A 25,166-nucleotide genomic window follows, 5' to 3' on the forward strand; every position below is an offset into this window, starting at 1 on the left:
AAGACAGGGACCTCTCCAACTCAAAAGTTGGTATGTAGATTGCAGAAGGAGAGTACCACTTTACACTTGCACTCGTGCGACTGTGTTTAATTTTCCTGGAGATTAGTGGGCTTAGTAATGGGCTTTTTGTTAAAATTTGGACTTGGGCTTGAAGTTCATGGATATTTTAGAAGTGTTTGTCACCAATGCACTTTGATTGGTGTCCACTTTGTTCAATGTGTTAAGGACATGGATTTTTGTGTCTTCTTAAGTAGGCATGGGCTCCCTACCCAAACAACTAACTTGGGTTCTTATCATTTTATTTAACTTATTCTAAACCATCAGCCACTATTGAGTCCAACACAATAAAAAGTCTTAGGTGAGGCGGCTCTATCCGACAACTCAATCATGGAGGGTGGGATCGAGTGCGGCCCAACTGTAGGACTTCTTCTTGCGTTTTTTAGAGAATTGTCAGATAGGGTAGGCTAACCCAAAAGACGCTTCTTAATAGTGGCTTATGATTATAAATAAGGCGTGTCAGATTTATTCTAATTACTATATTTTTATCTTTAAATTGAATAAATTAAAATCACTACTATTAATTTAATATGTAAGACCAAAAAAAGGAAATTTTGGACACATTTCGGTGAGTTTTTTTCATTTTTATTATTGTTTCTTTCTTGGCAAATTTTTATTATTATTATTGGTGGTGGAAATGTCATAGAAAAAAACATCTTTGTCAGCGATGGGCCACCTTGTAAAGCTACGTAGACAATGGGCCCAAATTAAGATAGCAGCTCGCGGATAGTGGTGGACCAATCATCATTCAAAAGAATGTACAATTGGCCCATCAAAGGACCCACACCACAAACCAATGACTCAACCTTGATTGCTGAACTCAGGTGATCAAACTTTGAATATTGCTGGGAATCGGATATTTCTTTTTTCTTTTCGTTTTTTTTTAAAACGGAATTAGTTGGTGGTTTCGACATGGCAGTCCACCATTTGAGGTTTGAGAAGACTCACAGAGACATTTTAGCCTCCTGACCACCATCGTTGATTCACCAACGTAAAAAATTGAACCCAAAACGGATTGTGTGGAATACGAACCTATATATTTTCTTTCGTTTAAAGAGAACTTTAGTACGTGAGGAATTTTTTTAGTGACATATACGTCAACAAAACCCTACATTCGCAAGAAAAATTTGTTGAAATTTCGATAATTGGGTTGTGAGAAAATTTAGAATTAATAACTTGTACATATACTGGATGAAAATTTCAAATTAGAGGCTTATATTTGTATTGAATGGGATGAAAAAAATAATCCACAATTTGATGAAGCAATTGACAAAACTGAGAAAGGATCCTTGTCAGATCCTCTTTGTGAGGATTCTAGGGATTCTCCAATTATATCCGTTCATCGTATATCGTACAATCAATTTTTGTCAGGTACTGTTTATATTCAATTTTAAATAAAATAAAATAAAATTAACAATGATTTCTGACCGCATGATATACGATGAACAGATGTAATTGGAGGATATTCAAGATCCTTACAAAGAAGATCCGGCAATGATCCTCCTGGGACAAAACTAATGGTTGATGGGACAATTACATAAATTGAAAGGTTATCGGGCTCAAAATCAAATTGAAAATTTAGGAAGAAAAGGGGAATAAGGCCTATAACTTAAGAGGCATTGTTAAATATATTTATTTTTTGTTGCCACTTAGAACTACGGTCTAATGGTATTCATTTTTACTTGTAAGTAAGAGGTCGAAAATTCAATTCTCGCCAAATGCGAATTTAAACCACATTATTGTTAGCCCATTATGAAGCTTAACCAGATCTTCAATTTTCCCCATTTTCGAGTTATAACCTAATTAGCCTTGTATCTGAGGGAACCATAACAAGTTCTATTCGGTTTTTGAACTTGAATGCTTAAGGTTTGTCCATCTGTTGTGTTTTCATTTTGAGGCATGACAATATATTTCCTCTACGTAAATTAAAAACTAATTGATACATTATTCGACGGAATTGCATGAGTATGTTGTTCTCGTCAAAATTTTGACAGCTTTATAATTCTCTATATGGATACAATAATCCGACTCCAATTCTGAATTATACTGCAATGCGACATCTGCACTTGAGCTTAGCAATCAATTTGTTCTCACTACACGAAATATCATCTCTATAATCTATATGCTAGCTTGCTCCTTATGTTGTCTCCCCTTATAGTAAATTTCAAGGTTCTTTAAGCTGAGGAATAAGGACCACAAAACCACAAACCAAATGCATCAAGGGATGGATATCACATAACTCTCAGTGCTCTTGTACTATGAAAACCCACAGTGACACATTATTTTATATGACTAAAAGGAGATTATATATCTACCACTAAAGGTTTGTTTGGTGAATTAGACAAAATAGATACTGTTCATATAATCAGCCAAAAAGAGGGGAAAAACAAAGGTTTTTTAGCCAAAATAACCTCTAAGAGTAGCATAACTTCTTACTTTAGTCTTTGAGATTTAAAAACGATAAAGGTGGCCCCTGAGATTATCCACTGTCAATTATTTTGGTTCGTTTGTGAAAAATTTCCTTAAATTGAGGGTATTTTTTTCAAATCAATCCCTCCACTTGAATTGGTAGTTTTTTCAATTTAACAAAAATTTGTCACATAAGGACCAAAAGCATTGACGGTGGATAATCTTAGAGACTACTTTTATCGATTTTAAATCTCAAAGACTAAAGTGAAAAGTTATGACAATCTCAAATAAAATTTTTGCTGTAAACTCAAAAAAAAAAAAAAAAAAAAAAGTCTTCATTGTGATTTTTTTTACGAAAAGTTTTTAATTAGCATTAGTAATATTGTCATGTGATGTAATTAGACGAGAAGACAAGTTCATATCAAAATACAGTATTTTTTGAATTATTATATTATGAATAAATAAGATGACACTACGAGTTGGTGTAACGTTATTACAGTCACACATCAAGAGTCTCTTTCTTTTTGTGTGGTCATCTACGGTAGGGATTGCGTACTAACTTAATGTTGTAATTACGTAGGTCATCATGTTGCCTAATGAGTCATGTACCAATCCTATTAACACATCAAGCTTCACCATCCTATTTTCTTTCTGCCAAAAATATCGATCCCATCTAAGAATTCTCATACTCCATCTGTATGTGCACCAACTGTGGACACGTCCAATGAACATGCAAACAATTGGCCATCGGTGATCTGTCACATTATTATGTATCCACGTTTCAATATCTTGATTACAGTTAGGAACTTGGCCCCTGAGCAACGAATTGTATAAGTATGGCATCTAGGATTTTGGATGTGGAGATATGGATATAAGTAAGGGGGCTATCAACCCTTTTAGAACATAATAAGAAGCAAATGCTACAACATCCTTAATCTTTAAGGGAAGATATAGATTCTAATGTTGTTCTCAACATATTTTTTTCCCAAACACTCCTCGTATGGAATAACTTCTACATGTATATGCTATAATATATGTTAGGGACAATTTAGTTGCGGTCACTAACAGTTTTAGAGAATTGAACTTTAAAAAAAGTTGGATTCAAAAGTATTTTTCTTGATAAATAATATTAGTCTGATCCAAACAGTTTTAGAGAATCACATTTCTTTTAGCTAGCACGAGAATGAAAAAACAAGGGTTTGCGTGACGAAAAAATAACATGCGTTGCGCAAAAGCTCTTTGTGCAACGAAAGCACCTGCGTCGCGTCGCGCAAAGTGTCTTTGTGCGATGAAAGCACCTGCGTCGAGCAAAGTGTCTTTGCGGAACGAAAGTAACCTGCGTTGCACAAAGACATTTTGCGTGACGCAAGTGCTCCCTTTGTCACGCAAACCCTGCTTTCACTGCCTTTGCATAATGGTTGGCGCGTGACTCAGGTTTCTTTGGGCTAATTTTCAGGCAACGTTTTTTGACTTTACGAGACGAAGGTACCTGCATCGCGCAAACTGTTTTTGGTACTAGTGAGAAAATCACATTTGAGAATTGAACTTTAAAAAAAGTTGGATTCAAAAGTATTTTCTTGAAAATTAATATTAATCTGATCCAAACAGTTTTAGAGAATCACATTTCTTTTAGCACGAGAATGATTTAAGCTGATGTACAATTAATGTATCAATTAAATAGATCATAAGAGAATCACAATTTTTTTTTTCCAATACATGGGGTGAATCTTCAGCACTTTACTAGAGAAGATGAGTCTTGTCGATCTAATTTGATATGAATATCAATAGAAAAGTAAGTTTCTGACACACCCCGACCGAGATCAGGGAGTGCTGGCCGTCAGACGAAGGTGACGTAGCCATGTGCGCGTGCGGAAGCTATTAAGATAGTAATATAAAAGTACGAATAATTAAAAACTAGCATACAAAGTACTAAAACAAGTGCTAGCGTATGTGAGACACAATTTCAGAGCAAGTCTACAGCAGTCAAAAAGGAAAGATGCGACATATATACACCCGAAGGTGACCCTACAATGGTGAATGTCTGTCAGAAATGCCGGGACGCCCTCTGGGAAAAACCACCAAACCTGCTAGACCACTAGAACCTGGAGGGGCGCAAAAACAAAAGCGTGAGTGGGCAAAAACAAAGCTCTTTGAAAAATCTTTAGCAAAATACATTATAACCCCTCGCCGTAAAACCTGTATACTTCCCAGAAAATGAACATATATACGTATGTATAGATATGCCAATCATGCTCCAAAATATGTCATTCATGCTCGAGAATATGCCACAACGGAATCTCATAATCAAATGTAAATGCTCAAGCGTAAATCACATCAATAACATATAATCTGGCAGCCGGGAGTCACCTAACGTGACCTGTACGGCTGCATATAGAGCTCCAATCTCAACTCAATAACTGAATCTGCACACGAGTCGGAACCACCTAACGTGGTCTGTACGACAAGACTGGGTGTATCATATATACGCTCTAGTGCTACGATCACGTGAAGACTGTGCGAATAATCGCGGGTCACCTACGAGTCGGAACCACCTAATGTGGTATGTACGACAAGCCTATGCACCTAACTTGGATCCAAGCTGAGCGTGTGGTGCGGGTGAACATCACGTGAAGGACTATGCCCTGGCCCCGGGCGGGAGCACTAACACCGGGGTGCAGATTATGAGCTCTCTAAGCATCTCAAGCTATTATTGAATACAAACATGAATACTATTTACCTGGCACTTACCTGTGCGTCCACAGCACCAAATACACATATATAAATGTATGCCGCTACTAATGCATGTGATGATGCATAAACGATAATAATAAAGTGCATGGCATAAATCAATTAACCATTTTTAATCTATTTCTGGGAATATAAATGTATATAGGTATATACGGAAAACAAAAGCCCACTCACTGATAAGTGGAAGGGTCGTAGCCCCCCTGCCTCGAGTGCGTACGCTCGTCTTCGGAATACGTATCACCTATACGCGCAAAAGCTACGAAAACGTTAATTTAAAAGCACATAACCAACTTCTCGTAATAACTTCTCATACATTGCTCAAAATGGACAATTGAATATACCAACGTGCTCTACACAACCTCAGGATCACACCCATATTTTTAAAATAATTTTTGGACCCCGCACGCGCCCCCACGCGCCGTCCAAGGCACGGACCTACGCGCCCCCCACGCGCGGCCACGTGCCATGCACACTGACGGTGTCAATAGACGCCGTCAGGAATATTCCGTTAAACTGACGGAATATTCCGTTGAACCTAACTGATGCCGTCACTGCCGTTAGGAATATTCCGTTAAAACTTAACGGAATATTCTCCTTTCTTCTCCGGCGAGACTCTGGCGCCGGCGACAGCGCCGGAAAACTGGGAAAATTTCAAACTTAGTTTTCTCCTTCGTTTTTCAACCATTTTTCACGATCTTTATACCAAAATGAAGCTTAGGACTAGTAGAATCACGATAGGCTAGTTTTAAGGCCTAAAAATCACACGATCATACCTGTCTTCAAGCTCAAAACTCGGCCAACTTTGAACAGGACGATCCCGACGTCCAAACTCGTCCAACGAAACACTCCCAAGCTCCTTGGGACCTCACTAAGACATCTACAAGCTTAGAAATTCCAAAAACCTGCTAGATTAGGTTTGCATGAACAGTGTTCAAAACGGATTACCTCGAATTTACGTGAAAACGGCTACATCCTTACCTGAAAATGGTACCTCTGAACTCCTCTCAGCCTCACGAGCACGAGGGTGGTCTTGGTTTCTTGATTCGTGAAGGTTTGAGTATGTTTGTGTGTGTGTCCGTATGTAGAATGAAGAAGAAGAAGAACTCGGGGAGAGAGAGAGAGAGAGAGAGAGAGAGAAGAGACAATGGGAGAGGGAATCCCGGGAGAAAAAGAGAGGGTATGAGTGTGTGTGGTCCTACAACACCACACAACACAACACTAATGTGATAAAAACGAACTAGGGGGTAAAATTGTAATTTCATACGTACGTTTCGTTAGTTTCGGGACGGGATGTTACAGTTTCGCTCTCAATTTTATTTTGCTACACTCTTCTATTTAATTCTAATATTTGAATTGAATAAATGTAAGTAAAAACATGAGACAACAGAATCAAAGGCGTGTATAATCATTTCTATCTATACTTTTGTAGAAAATCTTGGTACGTATGAGATATAAAGTGGTGGGCAATACTAGGAGACCAACTATTTACATCAAATTGTGTAAACCTTATGACGTGATTGTTGATAATTGGATTAATACTTAAATGTTGATTAACGTGTTTATTTCTTATTAGTAACACATCACATGATTTCCAATTTGGTTTTAAAATTTTGACTACCTAACATTACTCTAAAGTGTCAATTAGCAAACTACTGAAATAATTGATCTCCATGCCTATCTCCTTTACAACATGATCCATACTAAAGAAGAATCAAGGAACCCACGCTCCCCAATCATAAATTCCCCTCCCTACTCATTGGGCATATTAGGAATGCTTGTAGCTAGCTTCAAAGCATCCAATTATATTGAGAAAAAAAGCATATGTAGAGGGACAACATAATGCATGGAAAGAAAAACCACAAGGCAGAGAGAGATTTGCAGACTTCAATTGGAAGATGCATTTTGTTGTGGAGTGTTGAATCATTAGAGAAGGGACCCTCAGTTTTCATGTAAAACATGTAGTGGCAAGATCACAACCCCCTTGGTGGTAGTGGGTTGGGGCAAAGAGTGATTTTCTGGTGGGGTGGGAAAGCATAGCCTTTACACACACGTGTACACATTGCTGTTGGTGAACGTGTCTTTTCTAGTTAAATTAATGGAAGGTCTAATGATTAAGGAAGAAAGGTTAATTAGTAAGTTGGGATGGAACTAAGTACATGATTAAAGGGCCACAAAATAATGAAAAAAGAAGCATGAAAAAGAGCACAATAGCAATGGTTAGGGCATATTGTGCCATTTTTATTTTGTTTTTTGTGTGAATGTCAGTGCTTGGTGCAATATTATGAAGTGATTGTGCTATTTTCTATTAGGGTTTCTGTTATACATATTTTTAATGATTACTTTGTCATTCTATTTGGGTTTCTGTTGATGAGATTGTGAAAAGGATTCTGCTTAATGGCCTCATACACATCCCAATTTGTTGCAAATCTCACAAGCCACCATCTTCAGCGTGCAATTCAGAGAGAAATCTAATACGTATACTTTTTTTTATAGACAATCATCTATGTCGTGAGATAATTGAATTTGATCCACAGTTCTTAATTGTGCTTTTCTTAATCAGTTTTCACTGCGTTCTCAATTTCCTAGCTTTCTTTCATCAAAGAAATTTAGTTTCATCTCTCATTTTGTCTTGTAATCTCTTTAATTTCCACGCACTTAAGGCGCATTAGGCAAGTATTATCATTAATATTTGCTTCATTAGCAGAGAGCTCAGCATGACTTAAGTGGGGTTTCACTTTCACTTCCGAATCTAGGTGTTTTAAAAATGGAGGTTATCAGCCACACAACGCCACAAGCACACGTACAACAAAAACCATATAAAATAGTCCAAAAATGAGAAAAAGTTAGTGTGGTTGGAAAGGGATTTCATTTCCTCCTTTCCAAACTGATAATTAATTAAAATAATCCTTGCACAACTTAAATTAATCATCTGATGATATACCATGCAAACCAACAATTTTATACAAGCGTACACGTAGCCCGCCGACACAAATTCAATTAATTAATTAGGTGATATTTCATCTTCAATTATTTAATTATATAATCCACATTATCTATAGTATATCTATAAATATTGGCCCCTGCCGACTGTACGGTGCATCGATGAGGTTGGTGACATAGTGGAGTGTAACTATTACCTGCATGATATTAGGCAAGAGTGGTACTCTATTTTATACCCAATAAGCCAATACTTTGGTAAATTCAATAGGTTAATCTATCGGGGTCGGCCAACGACATAATACTCTTATTTCTTAGGCGTGCAAAAGTGGGTGAGCCTGAGGTTATCAGAACGTTGATAGGTTTAATTAGTAAGTCTAAAGATGTTTAATTCGGAACATTATCAGATTGTGTTAAATATACATTAGAAGTGTGACATATCAATATCTTTTACGTAAAAATTTCCCTCTAAGTACGATAATTTTAGAGAAATCTAGTTTTGGTTACCAAATTATGTGATAATTTTTTATAATTCGTTAAACAGAATAAGTTTCAAAGTAGCACATGCATGCAACTATATATCACTTTCACATTGATTGGTATTTTCTTTTCTCAAGAGGAAAATTCGAACTTGAAACTTGTTCCGTTATTTTTATTCAAAGCTAAAGACAAAAAAACACAATCTATTTGTTTGTTTAACACCCTTTTGTCTAGTATATAATATTATTCTTGTATCTGGACTAGGTTGATGTTGAGGATAGAGAACATTTCCAAGTGCCCCCAGCTCCATATAAATGCCTCCATGATTATCATTACGGAAATTTATTCAGGCCAAACAAGCTTGATAAAATAGCCTGCATTTTTTGTGCCTGAAGGTACATATATCTGGCTTTAGCCCCTCTTTATTATAGAATTATAAACCTACAAACCTCCCCCTTGTTTCGCTTCCAAGATTACTGATCATCGTACATATCTTGGACGACAAGGTTAAATTCCGGCATGGGATTTCAGGAGGCTATAATTCGAAGCTATGACGGGCTGGTGGATAGAGGAAGAGTGGAAGATCTCGAACGAAGATGTGAAGTAGGGCCATCCGAACGTGTGTTTCTCTTCACCGATACGATGGGTGACCCCATATGTAGGATCAGAAGCAGTCCGATGCACAAGATGCTGGTACGTTACAACAATACTATTCATTCTTTATTTTTCGATAATATTCTTCTTTAGTTTCCAATCAATTATACATCTTATCGATTGATCTGTTCATATAGGTGGCTGAGTTGGACAACCAGTTGGTTGGGGTCATCCAAGGCTCTATAAAGGTGGTCACAGTTCATCACAAGAAGCCACCACCTAATGATCAGGCCAAAGTTGGCTACATCTTAGGCCTTAGGGTTTCACCGCTGTATAGAAGAAAAGGAATTGGGTCAAACCTTGTGAGCAAATTAGAAGAATGGTTCATAGACAATGATGCTGATTATGCATACATGGCTACGGAGAAAGATAACCTTGCGTCAGTCAGACTTTTCATAACAAAGTTTGGCTACGTCAGGTTCCGGACGCCGGCGATTCTGGTGAACCCGGTTCGTTACAGGCCCCGCCACGTGTCTTCCAACGTTGAGATTGCAAAGTTGAAGGTTGAAGAAGCTGAATATCTCTACAGAAAGTGTATGGCAAATACTGAGTTTTTTCCTCATGATATAGATAAAGTGCTTGGGAATAAGCTGAGTTTGGGGACTTGGGTGGCTTACCCTAGAGGAGAGTTGAAAGATTTTGGGGTACATGGTCATTTACCTGAAAGTTGGGCTATGCTTAGTGTGTGGAATAGTGGGGAGCTTTTTAACCTGAGGCTAGGGAATGCACCCTTATCTTGCTTAATGTATGCAAAAAGTTGGAAATGGATGGCTAGGGTTTTTCCTTGCTTTAAATTACTGCCTTCCATGCCTGATTTTTTTATCCCTTTTGGATTTTACTTCATGTATGGGTTGCACCATGAAGGACCATTGTCAGGGAAATTGGTGAGGGCTCTCTGCCAGTTTGTGCACAACATGGCTGCTACCACTTCAGAGAATTGCAAGGTTATAGTGACAGAAGTTGGGGGCTGCGATCCAGTGAGACATCACATCCCACATTGGAAATTGCTCTCATGTTATGAAGATTTGTGGTGCATAAAGGCCTTGAAAAGTGAAGATAGAAGAACTAATAGTGTCCATGAATTCACAAGAACCCACCCAACAAAATCTCTCTTTGTAGATCCAAGAGAGGTATGAGACAACGGAACTTCTGCCATGCATGCAAAATTTGAACTTTGTCTGAACCGCTAATTATATTGATCTAACGGTTCAAACAGTGTTCATGTGGCAGATGTTCTCCGTCCATGCAAAATCTCCTGAGTCATGACGAACTGAACTTCTTTGGCCCTTTTGCAGCATAGGCTGCTTTGTTGCGGAAAAAAAAATTGAAAAATGTTGAGAGAAGCCAAACTTAACCCCACCTCATAATGTTTTCTTTGATATAAGTCTTACCCTTCATTCCATGTCCACTGTTTTTGGAGCCTTTCTCTTGTTCCTTTCACGTCGTGACACAAAATCTCGATAGATTTACTTAATTAGGTGCCACCATCGGTGTCCTTTGTGTGTTTGTGATTTTGATTTTGCGTTTTCATGATTCAAACTTATCAATTAGGCCAAGGTGGTCCAAACTTTTGTACCCATCTCGTTATGAGGTAAAGATTTTAGCTGGACCCTCCAATGCTTCTGTCCTGTCACATTCTTGGATAGACACCACAACGTGCCATTGTATAATCCCATTTAAATTGAAAGCTATACATAATAGCATGCTTTGTAGTACTAATGCACGTCATATGATGACCAATATACATTAAACAAAGTACAATAATACAAGACCTGAGTTAGAATAGTCATCGAAGTAGCGGAGGATTCCCAACCGTAGATGCATATCTATAATTGAGATTCATAATACACCGCCGATTAAATGTCGATCACTCGTACATGGACGATTATCTCGAGCATTATTTATAGACTATGATGCAATGCAACGTCTGAAATGTAGATCCACATAAATACTTGAAATTTAGGTTCGTTTTCCATATTGTTTGGGTATTATATATTGTCACTAGCTAGCCAAATGTGAGGAGCTACAAAATTCACATCCCTCTCATATCGTCCGTGGAAAAGACCAAAGTAGGGTTAATGTTATAAGTCATTAGTCATGGTCAGGACAAAGATTAGATAAAACATGAATTAGTTAAGCGTCTTATGCGTACTTCTATCTCCTGCCAAACAAGGAATTAATTGAAGTCTCATTGTCTTTTTTGTGTGGTGGTGGTCATTACTAGCTGCAATTAAATAAATTAGAGTTTCAACTAATAAGGAGGCATGCATGTGCACTAGCACTAATGATGGTGGTTAATTAAGATATGAGGATAATGTCTGGGGACAGTTGGGTTTAACTGTGATCGAGAGGCTCATTGTCCCCGTTCATCAATTTCTCATGGACTAGTAAGAAAATGAGAGAGTATAAAAGCTGTCCCGTTGGCATGGAAAAGTAAACCAGGGAGAGCCAGCTCAGCTATAATGTTTAGTGGAATTCAATTTTCTCACTGTTTGCAATTGAAACCGTTGAATGAACAAGAATTTTAGAATTTTAGACTGTTAGATGGTTGTTAAGATAACTTTCAATTATCGTTGACAAATAATATTTTGATTTTTAATCACGATAATTATTTATTGAGTTCATTGAAATTTTCTTGACATTTTTTTTATGCAAGATAAATGGGATGCAAATCATATCCCTGATATGGGATCAAAACAATGCATGTGTTGATCCAATTAAAAGTCGTGGGCTGCAAGAAGTTCAAATATGCATGTACTTGTGCATTATCTAAACCCAATATTAAATTAACAGCATGTAGCACTCTTAGCTTTAGATTCTTCACTCAATGACGAGATAAAAATGGGTTAGTAATTAGCACGTAGAAGATAGGTTGAAATTGTGCTGACGGTTTTAGCTATGAAGCCCAAGAAAGCTCAAATATAGGCTTGTCTTATCTTTGAAAATATCTTGGGTGAATGGCCAAAGGATATTGCACGCAAAGTGATTGGTCACACCAAGTCATTTTAGCAGAGTTTGAGTCTACAGGATCATGTTCCATAAAGTTAGAATTGCAATTGGACTCTATCAGGTGCCAGGCCGCGCCAAGCAAATATATTCTCTACGCGAAACCCTATCAAACTTTGAGAAAATACTAACTGCTTCACCTATATATTCATTTTAGTTAAACATCACTGAATTGACAAACCGGCGTCATATTCAGTTTGGTTAAACATCATTGTTGTTGTAGAAATGGTCGGTCTAGGAGTACCTTCAGTTCGGTTAAACAAAACTTCTTCTAGTTCGGTTGGTTATCTATCCAAATCTAAGTCAGCAAAGAGTCTTCGATTCTTTCACCGAAAGAGGTCACTTCATCAGTTTTTCCAATGAAGTAAAGTGTTCTATGATTTGTTTATTCACAAGTGCATTTCTGAATTTGGCATTCAAACGACCAAACCACTTTCACCATAAAGACGCTCATTTCTTTTCAATATCTTTATCCCTACATACTAATGCCTATTTGGTGCACCTCTGTTTTCACAAATATAGTTGAAGTTGCCGAATCTGGTGCAAAAGATTGAACATCGTAACAAAAGGCATAATCTTATATGTAGGTCCAATGCAATTTAGAACTCAATGCCGAGAGTGTTCCTTCTGAGGTCAAAATCACCACTTAACGGAACCATCTGGTTAAAAAATCCCAAGTTCCTAATATGTGAAGAGAGACTTTTTAACAATATGCAGAGAAATCCCAAGATTCTCTATCTCCAGTTTTCAACCTTTTTCTTCTGAATCTAGCTCTCTAGTCAATAAGAACAAAAGGATTGAGCAAACGTTTTATTCACAGTAGTTGAGAAAAACAGCCTCTTGGACCACGTTGAATCGTGAGTCATGAATTTGAACATAAAGCCAATTTATGATCTGAATTGCTTAAGATAAGTACAAAACTTTACTCATACGAGCAATGCATGTACTGTTCTTTGAAAAGCTTGCCACTGCCTTGGAAGGAAATTTCTGAGGACTTTATGATCGATGACCAAAATACCTTTAATTGGACCGAAGACTAATCATTCCGCCGCCCTGAAGTCAGCTGTACTGCGGTCGATGTTAATGAATGAGGATCCTCTTTGTGAGGATCTTGAGGATCTCAAATCATGTCCGTTTATCGTATATTGTACGGTTAGAAATCATTTTAAATATTTTTATTTTAAATTAAATATGAATAGTATCTGACAAACATTAATCGTATGATATACAATGAACGATCATGATTTGAGGATCTCTAGGATCCTCCTGTGATGTTAATATAAAGTGTTGAGTTTATGGTTTGACTGAGCTGCCATGTCGCTGCCATGTCGCTACCATGTAAATCATTTCTTGTAAGATTCACATAGAAGACAAAGGTTTTAACATCAAGAGTTTGAAAGTTTAGTCACCACGTACGTTTGGAAGAAGTAACTTTCATTTTTCGTAGACTGTTAGATGAGACTAGTATTTGCCTACACACTTTGTGTATATGAACACATTCTTTTAGAAAATGAGAAGGAGAGAGAGAACGTGGGGGGAGTAGGAGGTTTTTGTTTTTAGTTTTTTTTTTTTTTTTTTTTAATATTAGAGGTATTTTAACATCACCTGTGGGTGAAGCTTTAATAAAAAACAGTAACATTTGGACCTGTGAAATTACATTATTGCCCATCATTTTTTTTTTTTCTGTGATTGAAGACTAAGTTGTCTTTTCATCCTTTTTTAATTGACAAAAAGGGCTTCCTTAATTAGTATAGATAAACATAAGGATTTCACTAATTAAACCAATGTTCCAAAAATTGCTAGATGGCGGGGAGGGGTCTGGGCGAGGGGTTAAACAATTGATGCAAATCCATTAAGTAACATTGATAAAATAAAAAATAAAAAAAAATAGAGGAGAAAAAGTCCACTATTAACAACTAACAACTTTCATTTTCAAATTTAGAGCTCGTTTAAGGTTGCTTAAAATTTTTAAAAACCAGCATTTAAAAAAAGTTGAAAAATTAATTTCGTTTGGTAAATGAAAGAAAAAGTGTTTTTTTTTATTCTAATAAAATCATGGGTAAAAAACCTCATAAAAGTAAAAGCAAGTGAGACCAAGCTTCTCAGAAGTGCACTTTTTTTTTAGAGAGTAAGATTCTTTCCGTTCCTATTCTCATCCCCTTCTCTCATACTTTGCTTTTTGTTTTTTTGTCTCTATAAAAAATTTATATAAGATGTTGACGTAACTTAATCGTAACCGTTCAAATGAAAGGGGAGGGAATGAGAGAGAGATTAGAAGGGGAGAAGTACGCATTAATGAAATTTTCTAAATTTGTGGAAATTTAGGGTTAATGTGAGTTTATGAATACTTGTTGACAGGTTGTGTTTAGGGTTTATATTGTTGACTGGGTTGAGTTGAAGTTATATTTCTCACTTGGTTGACTTGTGTTGATGAAAACTTGTTGAAATTTCTGAATGAACTAAATTTTTCTAGGTTCATGAAGCTTTGTTTAGGATTAGTGTAGGTTTATGAATACTTATTGACATAATGTGTTCAGTGTTTATATTTTTAAATTGAGTTTGAGTTGGAGTAATATTATTGACTTGGGTTGATCAGTTGTGTTGATGAAAACTTGCTGAAATTTATGAATGCTTATACTGTTATGTGTTTAACTTTTGGTTTTAACTCATCTTCTGTATTTGGTAGCACAAATTCAGCTTTGTCTGCACCAATTTCATTTGTGCATCAACATCCTCGGTTTATTCTATATTTTTGTCTACTTCTCTGTTATCCTCCGTCGAAATTCAAATCAATAACTTGTTACTTTAAAGTTACACAAATATAACCCAAGTTCGCATGTGGTCCAATATCTTAAAGAATGAGGTGTTGAGTTTATATCCATGTGTCCCGGATTCGAAACTTCCCACTTTCCTAAATTATTGTAATAGTTTCAAAAGGGCAAAAGAAAGAGTAAAGGTTGCAGCTAAAACACGAAGCAGTTTAGCAGCACAGTTTCTGGACAAGGGTTTTTATCTTCACTGGGAGGCGCGCGTAGATCTACTTTTAAAATTTGTAAAATCAAACCGGTTTACTCGTGAATTATACGGGTCTTTAGAACTCGATTTTGCCAATAAACTCGGCTGATCACAGCCGTTGGATCGTCGTCAACTTAGATTGTACGTTCACATATTTCGTTCACATGAGAGAAACGCTAACTGACCCAGCATTGGAAAGGCCAGGATTTGATCCAAACTTTTACCAAACCAGTCTCAAAGGTCTTTGGGAGAGAACCTGCTACATAGTCCAAATAACTGAGTTGTTGGGCCTTTGAGAGGGAAATCCTCCTAAGCAGGAATTGCTGGGCATTTGACTAGTATTTGCTGGACTCCTGCAATGTACCCTCTTGTTTCTTCAAGCCTAAAACACAACCAAAATCTTCAAACAATTCTCTTTCAGAAATAACAATATTATATCTTTCAATTTCGTCAAGTCAAATGCAAGAAAAAGTGTACTCAAGCACAAGTAGCATAGGATGATGGTTTTTTCCATCATATTTTGGAGTATTGGATACTCCAGCTTTTATAATTGTTAGACATTTGGTCAAAAATACACAATCAAGAACAGCTAAAAAGTTAAGAGTAGGCCTATATTTCAGAGTATCATAGAATTTTTATATGATAAATAGATTGACATAAGATAAATACAATAACTTAAAGTTGAAAAGTACATAGGTCCCTCTTTTTTCCATGTGACAACACGCCTCTTTACTCATGCCGAATTTTCAAGCTTAGAACATGTACAAAATAAATCATGTGACATGGAGCACATGTGGTTATTGGGCTCCACACATGGAACAACCTGCCTTGATATCATAAAGAAAGTTGAGGTTCCACCATTAAAAAAAAAAAGTTAAGCATAAACCTAAGAGAATTGTTATTAGCATTCCAAAAATCTCATCTGGCACTCCAAACTTTCTATAATTAGAAAGAAAAATACCCTTGTGAGGAGTGTAGAATGAGATTTTTGAAGTGCTAATAACAATTCCCAAAACTAATTGACAATATGAGAAATAACTTAATTGCTTATAAATACGTACAAAATCCCTTATTTCTTTGGTAAGAGATTCATACTCTCCACAAAAATATACACTTAAAAGGCTCAATGACCCATTACCTACCTCAACTATTGAGCCTAGATAGTTAAAATTATAAACCGCATGATTGAACTTAGTGGTAGACACTTACAAATCCGTAACACAATAAAAAATAGATCTTTATCTTTAAATCGTCTACTATATTGAACAAAGAAATTAAAGTGATTTAGGAAGTGCTATGGTTTATCAATTTTCATAGCTAAGGCGTCATCAGCTGATTGGCTTGCATGAGTGAAAGCAATATTAGAACCCCACCACTTTAAATTGCTGTATTATTTTTGGTGGGGAAGGTGTCTTCCTTCAACAAATTAATGGAATTCATACTCGGCCATCTTGTGTGAAAATGATGCGCATCTCCTTCGAGAAGAAAAAGGTTTCCAAATTAAAATTTTGAATTGAAAATAAAAGTTACTAATTTAGATGTATTCGCTGTGAAATTCGTGTTAGTTACATCAGGTTAGATGGACGCTAATGACGTAATACTATCATGAGCAGGTTATTCACAAGTAAACATAAGCAGTGATAGATTCAGGGATCTTATCCTATGGGTTCCAGGACCTAAAGAAGTTGAGAAATTAATTGGTATAAGGTCGGAGGATTCTATATCCATTCAGTATGAGATTTTAGAATGCTCACAAATTGTTCAATAAAATGCCTCTTACACAGAATTCGGCAGGCCTTGACAAGTGATGCTCGACATCAAGCCTTGAAAGTTGTCGATAGAACTAGGAAGATAACAACATACTCACCGAGTGCTCGACTAAATGCATCAATGGAAATATAAAAAACAAATTGAGTAATGAAATTAAAAGTCTTGAATATGTCATTTACACAAAACACGGAGGACCGTGTCGAAAATATTGTACTAGTTTCATCGTAGAACCATAAATTTCAAAAGAACGTGCCCTAAATTCGATGCGAAAAATCTTGCACAAAGTGCTTAGAAGATCTTAGACCTCTCCATCAACTGCCAATTTGTTTGCGTTGATTTACCTTCTAACAGTCTAAAAGCAACCATATAGCTCATAACTTAATGTACAAATTTTCGAAGCACAGTTAACATTTAACTCACATTTCCATTCACCATCGACCGATCCATATAAGAACAAAAGTAGCTAACTTTTTCTTCTTCTTCGTTGTTCAAAAAAAAAAACTTTTTCTTTTTTCTCTTTAGTATACAAAAGCAATTAACTTCATTACTTAAAAAAATTTGGAAGTGGAAACACACACATATCACACTTGATAGAAGTGGATTCATTCCGAACCTTAGTGTTCGGAACCTAGGAATCATCAAATCTAGATCATCCAAATTAAATCAAACGATTCTCACTAACTCTTTCTGTTAGCCATTTCATAGAAACCAACAACTCTAATTTCTTTTCCGAATAAATAGAATGTCCAACTTTTTTTAACCAAAGCTCCTTGACGGATCCGATTCCACACTTAAGAATGAAAACTCACGGATATCCACCACCGCAGCATGCCACCATCCTCCGTGTCAAATGGCTGCGAGACCGTACAGTCACTAGGCCCCACAACCCGGACCCACACAGTTTAATCCCACAAGCATCGCTCTCTCCTTCTCTCTCTCCTCCTCTCTCTCTCCTTCTTCCCAACAAGACAAGAAGTCCACAAATTATATCGGCCTCAGAGACGGTTGAACTTTTGGGTTTTTGGGGTGGAGGAGGGCAGAGTAAAAAACTGCACCGCAGAGTCAGTTGAATTTTGCGTTTCGGATTATATCGGAAAATGGCGTCTTGCGTATCGGACACGGCTCGGTCCCTCTCCTGCCGAGACGGACGCGCCGCCGCGCACCTCAAGCTAATCTCAATCGCCGCCATATTCGTCACCAGCGTCGTCGGCATATCGTCCCCCGTCCTCCTCTCCCGCTACTTCCAAGGCAAGCCCGCGTACGACAAAGCCACGCTCGTCATCAAGTGCTTCGCCGCCGGCGTCATCCTCTCCACCTCCCTCGTCCACGTCCTCCCCGACGCCTTCCACGCCCTCTCCGATTGCCGCGTGTCATCCCACCACCCCTGGAAGGACTACCCCTTCTCGGGGCTCGTCACCATGATCGGCGCTTTAATCGCCCTCCTCGTCGACCTCACCGCCACCTCCCACATGGAGTCCCACTCCGCCGTCGGCGGCCACGGTCACGGCGGATACGAGCTGGTGCCTGTGGGTGCGCGGGAGGAATTGGTGGGGAAGAACAGCAATTTGAAGGGTAAGAATAGCAAGCTGTCGGTGGATGTGGAGGTGGCGGTGGGTGTGGAGAGCAACAGTGGTGGGGGTAGTGAGGAAATGTTGATCCGGATGAAGCAGCGGCTGGTTTCGCAGGTGTTGGAAATCGGGATTATTTTCCACTCAGTGATAATTGGGGTGACGATGGGGATGTCGCAGAACCAGTGCACCATCCGGCCGTTGGTCGCTGCGCTGTCGTTTCACCAGATTTTCGAAGGGATGGGACTCGGAGGATGCATTGCTCAGGTAAATTTAATTAATTTAAATATCTTAATAATTTTATTTTTTTACTTAATTAGTTGATGCATTGACCCTATCCTTTCTAATCAGAAAAATGAAATGAATTTAGGAGATAAATAATGACGACATAGTTTATTACATTTTTCTATGTTTGCGGGCCTATGATTTACATTTGAGTTATTGACCGATGACTGACTAAAAATTCTAGTATATTCTCGTACGGTTAAAATTCTATTCGTTTAGAAGTGTTTTTAAAATAATTGAAAATATTTTGTATAAAATTTATTTTGAATTCTAAAAGTATATTAAGTGATTTTTAAGAAAAACACCAGATATGTGTTTTTTGCATGAAACAATTAAAGTAATTTTTCAAGATCTATTTGGATTTGTATTACGAATTAATTTCTAAAACATTTTCACAAAAAGCGATATCAGTCATCTCAATGATACTTCTAATAAGCGACCCTAAAATTCAGATTGTTTTAAAAGTGATTTAAATACTGAAACAAGAATAAAGACATCGTTCATCACGTATATGTATTTTTATTTCATTGACACGGGACACAACTGTGGGGGTATACATGGACCATATAAGTCTTTCTCGTAAAGTAAAGATCGTAGAGTAGTTTAAAATAGAATACTATTATCTATATGCTGTGACAAATAAAGAAAGTGCTTTTGCGTGTACCCAGCTTCTAACATATATGAGTTGGGAAAATTGCAGGCAGGATTTAAGTTTGGGACAACAGCCTACATGTGCCTCATGTTTGCAGTGACAACTCCAATGGGGATAGTATTGGGGATGATCTTATTCTCTGCGACAGGTTATGACGATAGTAACCCTAATGCCCTAATCTTGGAGGGTTTGTTGGGCTCCTTCTCCTCGGGCATACTTATCTACATGGCTCTGGTCGATCTCATTGCTCTCGATTTCTTCCACAACAAGATGATGAGCTCTAACTCATGGCTGCGGAAAACGTCGTTCATCGCTCTTGTTCTTGGCTCTACCTCTATGTCCATCCTTGCCCTTTGGGCATAGAATTTGCTCTAGTAGCACCTTGTTGCAATCACATACTCCACTGGGATCTTTTTAAGAAGTAGAGGAACGAAATCGAAAATGTTAACATCAATTAGGCGATTGGGTTCTACCTCTATGAGTTATATAAGATGAATTCTACCCTAGAGGTTCCAAACACTAACAATATATATCGTTCTCGCATCAAATTGAATAAAAATTAACTTTTATTTATCAACGAAAATGAGAATTTGAATTTGGATTTGTTAGTTCCAAATACATTTTGTTTTTCTTCTAATTAGATGCAAAACGTTTTTGAACAAAATGAAGACTGGATAGCACTATCACTACCAAAAATAGATTAGACTAAGGGCTGGTTTGGTATTGCTGTGCTTTGAAAAAAAGCTGCTTCTGCTGTGCTGTGAGAATAAGCAGCTGTGAAATAAAGCAGTAGAGTGTTTGGTAAACTTTTTTGTAAAAGTGCTTTTGAAAAAAAAAAAAAATAGTATTATAGTGTTTGGTAAACTTTTATGTAAAACAGATGTGAAAAAAAACCAGTTTTTCAAAGTTGGGTTTTGCAGCTTCTTGTTTTTGGCTTTTTTTTCACCCAAAACTGTGAAAAAAAACTAAAGCTGAATGTTTACCAAACATAAAAACAGCTCCCAGCTTTTTTTTATACCAGCTTTTTTCAGAATCAGCTCAGTACCAAACCAGGCCTAACATGATGCGAAAGAAGTTACTTAATTATTTAGTTTACAATGAGACTTGTAGCTCAGTGAATTAAGTCATTTATTTTTATGTTGAGCTCAACTTTTCGCTTTCCCTTTTGCTTGGACAAAAGAAATAAGAAATAGCCAACAAACGTTGGCCCACGTTCTTTATCTTTACCATATATCTAGTTTCTGCCTTCTATGTCATCTCTAACTACACATACTAAAGTAGAAGTACGTGGAATGCAACTAAATTAAAAGTACATGGCCTCTTATACAATATATATTATGAAATTTTGAGAAACAAATAACAAATTGGTCCCGTAGCTCAGTTGGTTAGAGCGTTGGTCTTATGAGCCGAAGGTCGCGGGTTCGAGCCCCGCCGGGACCAATTGTACGTAATTATTTTGGTTATTTCTGTTAGAGCAAGCCTTTTATGCAAATGAATCTTCATTTTTTTCAAAAAATGGGATTAGATGTGGGTTTCACTTCACATCGAAATTCAATGATTCGAACAAAAATTCAATTCAATCCAAAATCATTTACCTATTTAATTATTAGGATAAAATTTCATTCTTTCTTATATAACAAAGTATTCATTAATTTTTTTGAACCCAATTAGATGTCTTAAATATTTCCGATTTGGCTAATAGTTTGTAAGGATGATCTATGATGTGCAACTTGAAAAATAGATGGTTTGGATCATTAAAATTCAATGTCATGTGGACCCGACAACTAATCACAATTTTTATATAAAAAAAATGAAGATCCCTTCCCTTAAAGGACTACAAACTCCAAATGTTTAGTGGCTAAGCCAGTATGTCGTTAGTTGTTGTGTGTGTGTGTGTTTTTTTTGTTTTGGGTGGGGGGGGGGGGTCGAAATTTAAAGGATAAATGTGAAATTCTGTTAGAATTTTAGTATTCAATTTTTCATATTTCGTATTTTCGAGAAATTATTATTATTTTTGATAATTTTAGAATTTTAGTAGACTAGTTACAAAGTTTGATTGTTCGTAATTAGTCATAAAAATCATAGATCTTTTGCGGTCACTCTTAATATATTCCGATGGAGATTGATCCCACGAACGCGTAGGCGAAAGCCATTCATGAAATAGAGTTATAACGAAGGAGATAAGCGAGCAAAGACAAGAGCAAAGCCACCACCCCTAGTCGACTCGACTCGTCTCAATCTCATGAACAAGAACCACTCAACCCTCATCTCGTTTTACCACCATTCACAGCGGGGAGAAGCTCGCCTTTTTGGGCTCCCCGTCTCCGTTCATTTAGGCATTTCGTCGAACACCTTCTGTGCATGTTCACAGCAGGGCCGTCTCTGAGATTTCGGGAGCCTTGTGCGAAATTTATAAAAGGACTCCCTTTTTAGATATATATATATATACACACACACACACACACACACATATGTGTATATATATATATATATATATATATATATATATATATATATATTAAATAGGACAATATATTGGTACTAGAAAATAATAACTTAAATCAAAACAACATTTAGGACTCACTGATTGTAAGTTTACAAATGTCATTAAATAAGTAAAAAAAGTTACAAACATAACATTCACTAAATAATAAAAAACAGTTCAATCTTAAGCAACTAGATAAAGAAAGAAAAAAAACTTCAAAAACTCGAACTTTAAAGTTTCACTTGAATATATAGCATTATTATATAATAATATTGAAAAGAAAATTGTTTTTTAAAGGTGTTGTTATTGGTACTCCTAATATCTCATTGTGCATTCCAAATTTTTATATTTAGAAAGATAAAAATTTTACACTTATAAAAGTGCCCTATAAGATTTTAAAGTGCTAGTAAAAATATTTTTTTAATATATAACATTATTACATATAAATATAAGATACAAAATTTTTTGGGGGGCTTTTCAAATTTGGGGGCCCTGTTCGATTGCACCTTTCGTTCCCCCTCAACGCCGCCTCTGGTTCACAATGGCGGATTCTTTGTTCTTCATCAGGATTCCAATGACCGGAGGTGCGATCGCACCTCCTTGCGATGGTGTAGCTCTGCCACTGCAAATCCTCTTTCTCATTTTTGGCTAAAGTAAAAATCGATTCAAAACGAAGCTCAAAGCATGGAAATAGTATCATGTATCACGAAGACGGTCAATTTTCTGTGCCTAAATATCATTATTCAATACATAAGAAGAAAAACAAAAGGAGCTTGAGGTGAAAGCACACAAAAGTTGCCAATATATCCCCTCATCTATGACTCACGTAACACATCAGTAGGACATGCAAGTAGTTCAATATTGAGAAGTTGCACTAACACAAATGCTCACAACTACCTAACGCCCGAACTGACAGCCCATATTTATAATTAAACTAGCCTCTATTGCCAGAACTGGATACCTGACATGTCATTCTATTTCATGCAAGTTTTTCTTATGTTTGGCAATAATTTTTAGATAACTGATAAAAGTGCTTCCATCAAAACTGCTTATGACCATGAATTCTGCTACAAAAGTACTCTCGAACATACCCGAAGCGTACTAAAACACACGGCCTCGCCGTCACAACCCACACCAATACCACCATTTAAACCCAAGAGAACCCACCAAAAGCTCGTCAAAACCTCCTTTACAATTTTAATGGCATCCGAAAACTCACAACTCTTTGAGCGGCATTTCAGTGATCTCAACCACTCCGACTTCCACACCTACAGCCAAGGCCACTTACTAGTCCTCTTCTTCTCTCTGATCTTCATCATCGCCACCCTATTCTTCTATGCTCATTGGGCTTGTATCAAAGGTCGTCTCTCAACAACCACCGCTAGGGCTACAAATATTGCATCTTTGCCACAAATGCATCAGTCACTGGGGCTCGAGGCTGCTGCCATTGATAGCTTGCCGGTTGTCTTGCATCGATCGGTGGTAATAGCCAACCCTAGTACTGTTCTTGACGTTGAATCCATTGGTATCGAGTGTTGCATTTGTCTTGGAGTTTTTGAAGGAGAAGAGATGGTTAAGGTGTTGCCAAAGTGCCTACATACATATCATTCTGAGTGTGTGGATAAGTGGCTGACCGTTCAGTCAAACTGCCCGCTTTGTAGATTGTCCCTCCGAGTCATCAACTCTCTTTAGTTAATATGACCTCCTTATCGAATTTTATCTCATAAATTTCCACCTATAAAAAGGTCAATCTCAAGCCAACAAGGCTCATTTCTCCCCCTCCTCTCATACAAACCGTAGCACAAATCCCTAGCCCATACTAGAAGTGCAGAAGGCGTGTAGAAAAGGGAAAGATCGTTGCTAGTTCGTCGTTCAAGTTTGATCATGTCAATGGCTTCTCGAAGTCAATACTTTATGTATGCATTATATATATATTAGCTTATTATACGCAGTTTGACACACAAATGACTACTTCGAAGAGAATGATGAAAGTAATTTTCTTTGAGTATCCCTTCAAAATCTGAAAAGGAGCCGAAATAGAGGTTCACTTGCCCAAGGCCCAATTTGGCTACTAAACAAAGGCCATACTTCTGAGAATCCAAGGCCTTACCATGCCTCTCGGCTCTTGTCTATTTAGATTTTCCAAGATGTGATTTTATCACTCATCTGTACGCTTGTAAGTACGTATAAATCTTATTCAAATCATTCTCTTCGTAATTTAAATAAACTTAGTACTAATTGTCTTGTCGTTTATAAGGAAGGAAAAAAAAGCTTAATTGAGTTTGTAATCTTTGTCAGAAAAGAGTCTCTGATTATATATGAAGTTATAAACAAATCCGTTGGCAGTGGCATATACACAAAAATGAGAACTTTTTAGGTTCATTTGGTCAACCACCAACAATATTTATATTGTCCTAACTTAACCACTTTATCATTCTAAGCCGGAAAAAAGTAGCTTACTGTAATATTGATGGCTAAACTTGGGGTCTTGGTTCTTTCTATCCGTCTTGTGTGGGTTTAGAGAGGAACGCCACTACTATTGTAGCCTAACGACCAAGTGTTATGTTTAGTTCGACTCATCTAATTTATTATCATCCTTTCATAAAATTTAAAACACGTTTCATTGGTTCAGTTATTAATTTAGCGATATCTCTTTTTGCAACGTTAAAAAATGTGGCATAAAAATCATGATTGATCCAAAAAACAAGGACAATGTACAAGAATTAATGCAGCTATACCCGAAATCCAGGCAAAGTTATGTATTAAATGTAAGAGCATAGAGCATACAGTGAGCCACCATCACAATTTCACAAGAGTTTGCTCGACTATTCTTCCTTCGCACATATATGTGAAAACAATGGTCCAAAACATTGACCAGAAATCATGGACAAACTGTTGAAAATCAATGTCAAAGTTAGGCATGGAAAGTTAGGCAATGTTAGGTATGGTTGAATAAAAATAAATTAGGTGCAATTAATGTGTTTTGTGTGGTAATAAATAATCTTAGTTTATTCATTTGGTTTGCTATAAATACCCAAGTCCTCAAGCATTGTATATCATCCAAGGAAAAACAAAGCCTAGAGCTAAATAAGAAAAGCTT

At 37.0% G+C, this 25,166-nt stretch overlaps 2 protein-coding genes and 1 non-coding gene across 3 annotated transcripts; all 3 read left to right on the forward strand.

Moving 5' to 3' along the window:
* The first annotated feature begins 8,791 nt into the window (after positions 1 to 8,791).
* Positions 8,792 to 11,074, forward strand: LOC137715512 (probable N-acetyltransferase HLS1). The gene is made up of 2 exons (XM_068454861.1): positions 8,792 to 9,324; positions 9,423 to 11,074. Exons 1-2 carry the CDS (start codon positions 9,151 to 9,153, stop codon positions 10,419 to 10,421), a joined length of 1,173 nt encoding a protein of 390 aa, XP_068310962.1. The 5' UTR covers positions 8,792 to 9,150; the 3' UTR covers positions 10,422 to 11,074.
* Positions 11,075 to 18,028: 6,954 nt separating this feature from the next.
* LOC137715393 (zinc transporter 6, chloroplastic-like) lies at positions 18,029 to 20,154 on the forward strand. The gene is made up of 2 exons (XM_068454712.1): positions 18,029 to 18,911; positions 19,630 to 20,154. Exons 1-2 carry the CDS (start codon positions 18,174 to 18,176, stop codon positions 19,942 to 19,944), a joined length of 1,053 nt encoding a protein of 350 aa, XP_068310813.1. The 5' UTR covers positions 18,029 to 18,173; the 3' UTR covers positions 19,945 to 20,154.
* Positions 20,155 to 20,947: 793 nt separating this feature from the next.
* Positions 20,948 to 21,021, forward strand: TRNAI-UAU (transfer RNA isoleucine (anticodon UAU)). Its single transcript has one exon. It is a non-coding gene; the product is annotated as a tRNA-Ile (tRNA).
* The last annotated feature ends 4,145 nt before the right edge of the window (positions 21,022 to 25,166 follow it).

Source organism: Pyrus communis, chromosome 14 (genome assembly GCF_963583255.1).
Source record: "Pyrus communis chromosome 14, drPyrComm1.1, whole genome shotgun sequence".
NCBI lineage: Eukaryota > Viridiplantae > Streptophyta > Magnoliopsida > Rosales > Rosaceae > Pyrus > Pyrus communis.

Coding starts and splice junctions, on each gene's coding strand:
- LOC137715512 (XM_068454861.1), top strand. CDS start 9,151: ATGGGATTTCAGGAGGCTATAATTCGAAGCTATGACGGGCTGGTGGAT. Junction 9,325..9,422: donor GTCCGATGCACAAGATGCTG/GTACGTTACAAC, acceptor CTGTTCATATAG/GTGGCTGAGTTGGACAACCA.
- LOC137715393 (XM_068454712.1), top strand. CDS start 18,174: ATGGCGTCTTGCGTATCGGACACGGCTCGGTCCCTCTCCTGCCGAGAC. Junction 18,912..19,629: donor TCGGAGGATGCATTGCTCAG/GTAAATTTAATT, acceptor GGAAAATTGCAG/GCAGGATTTAAGTTTGGGAC.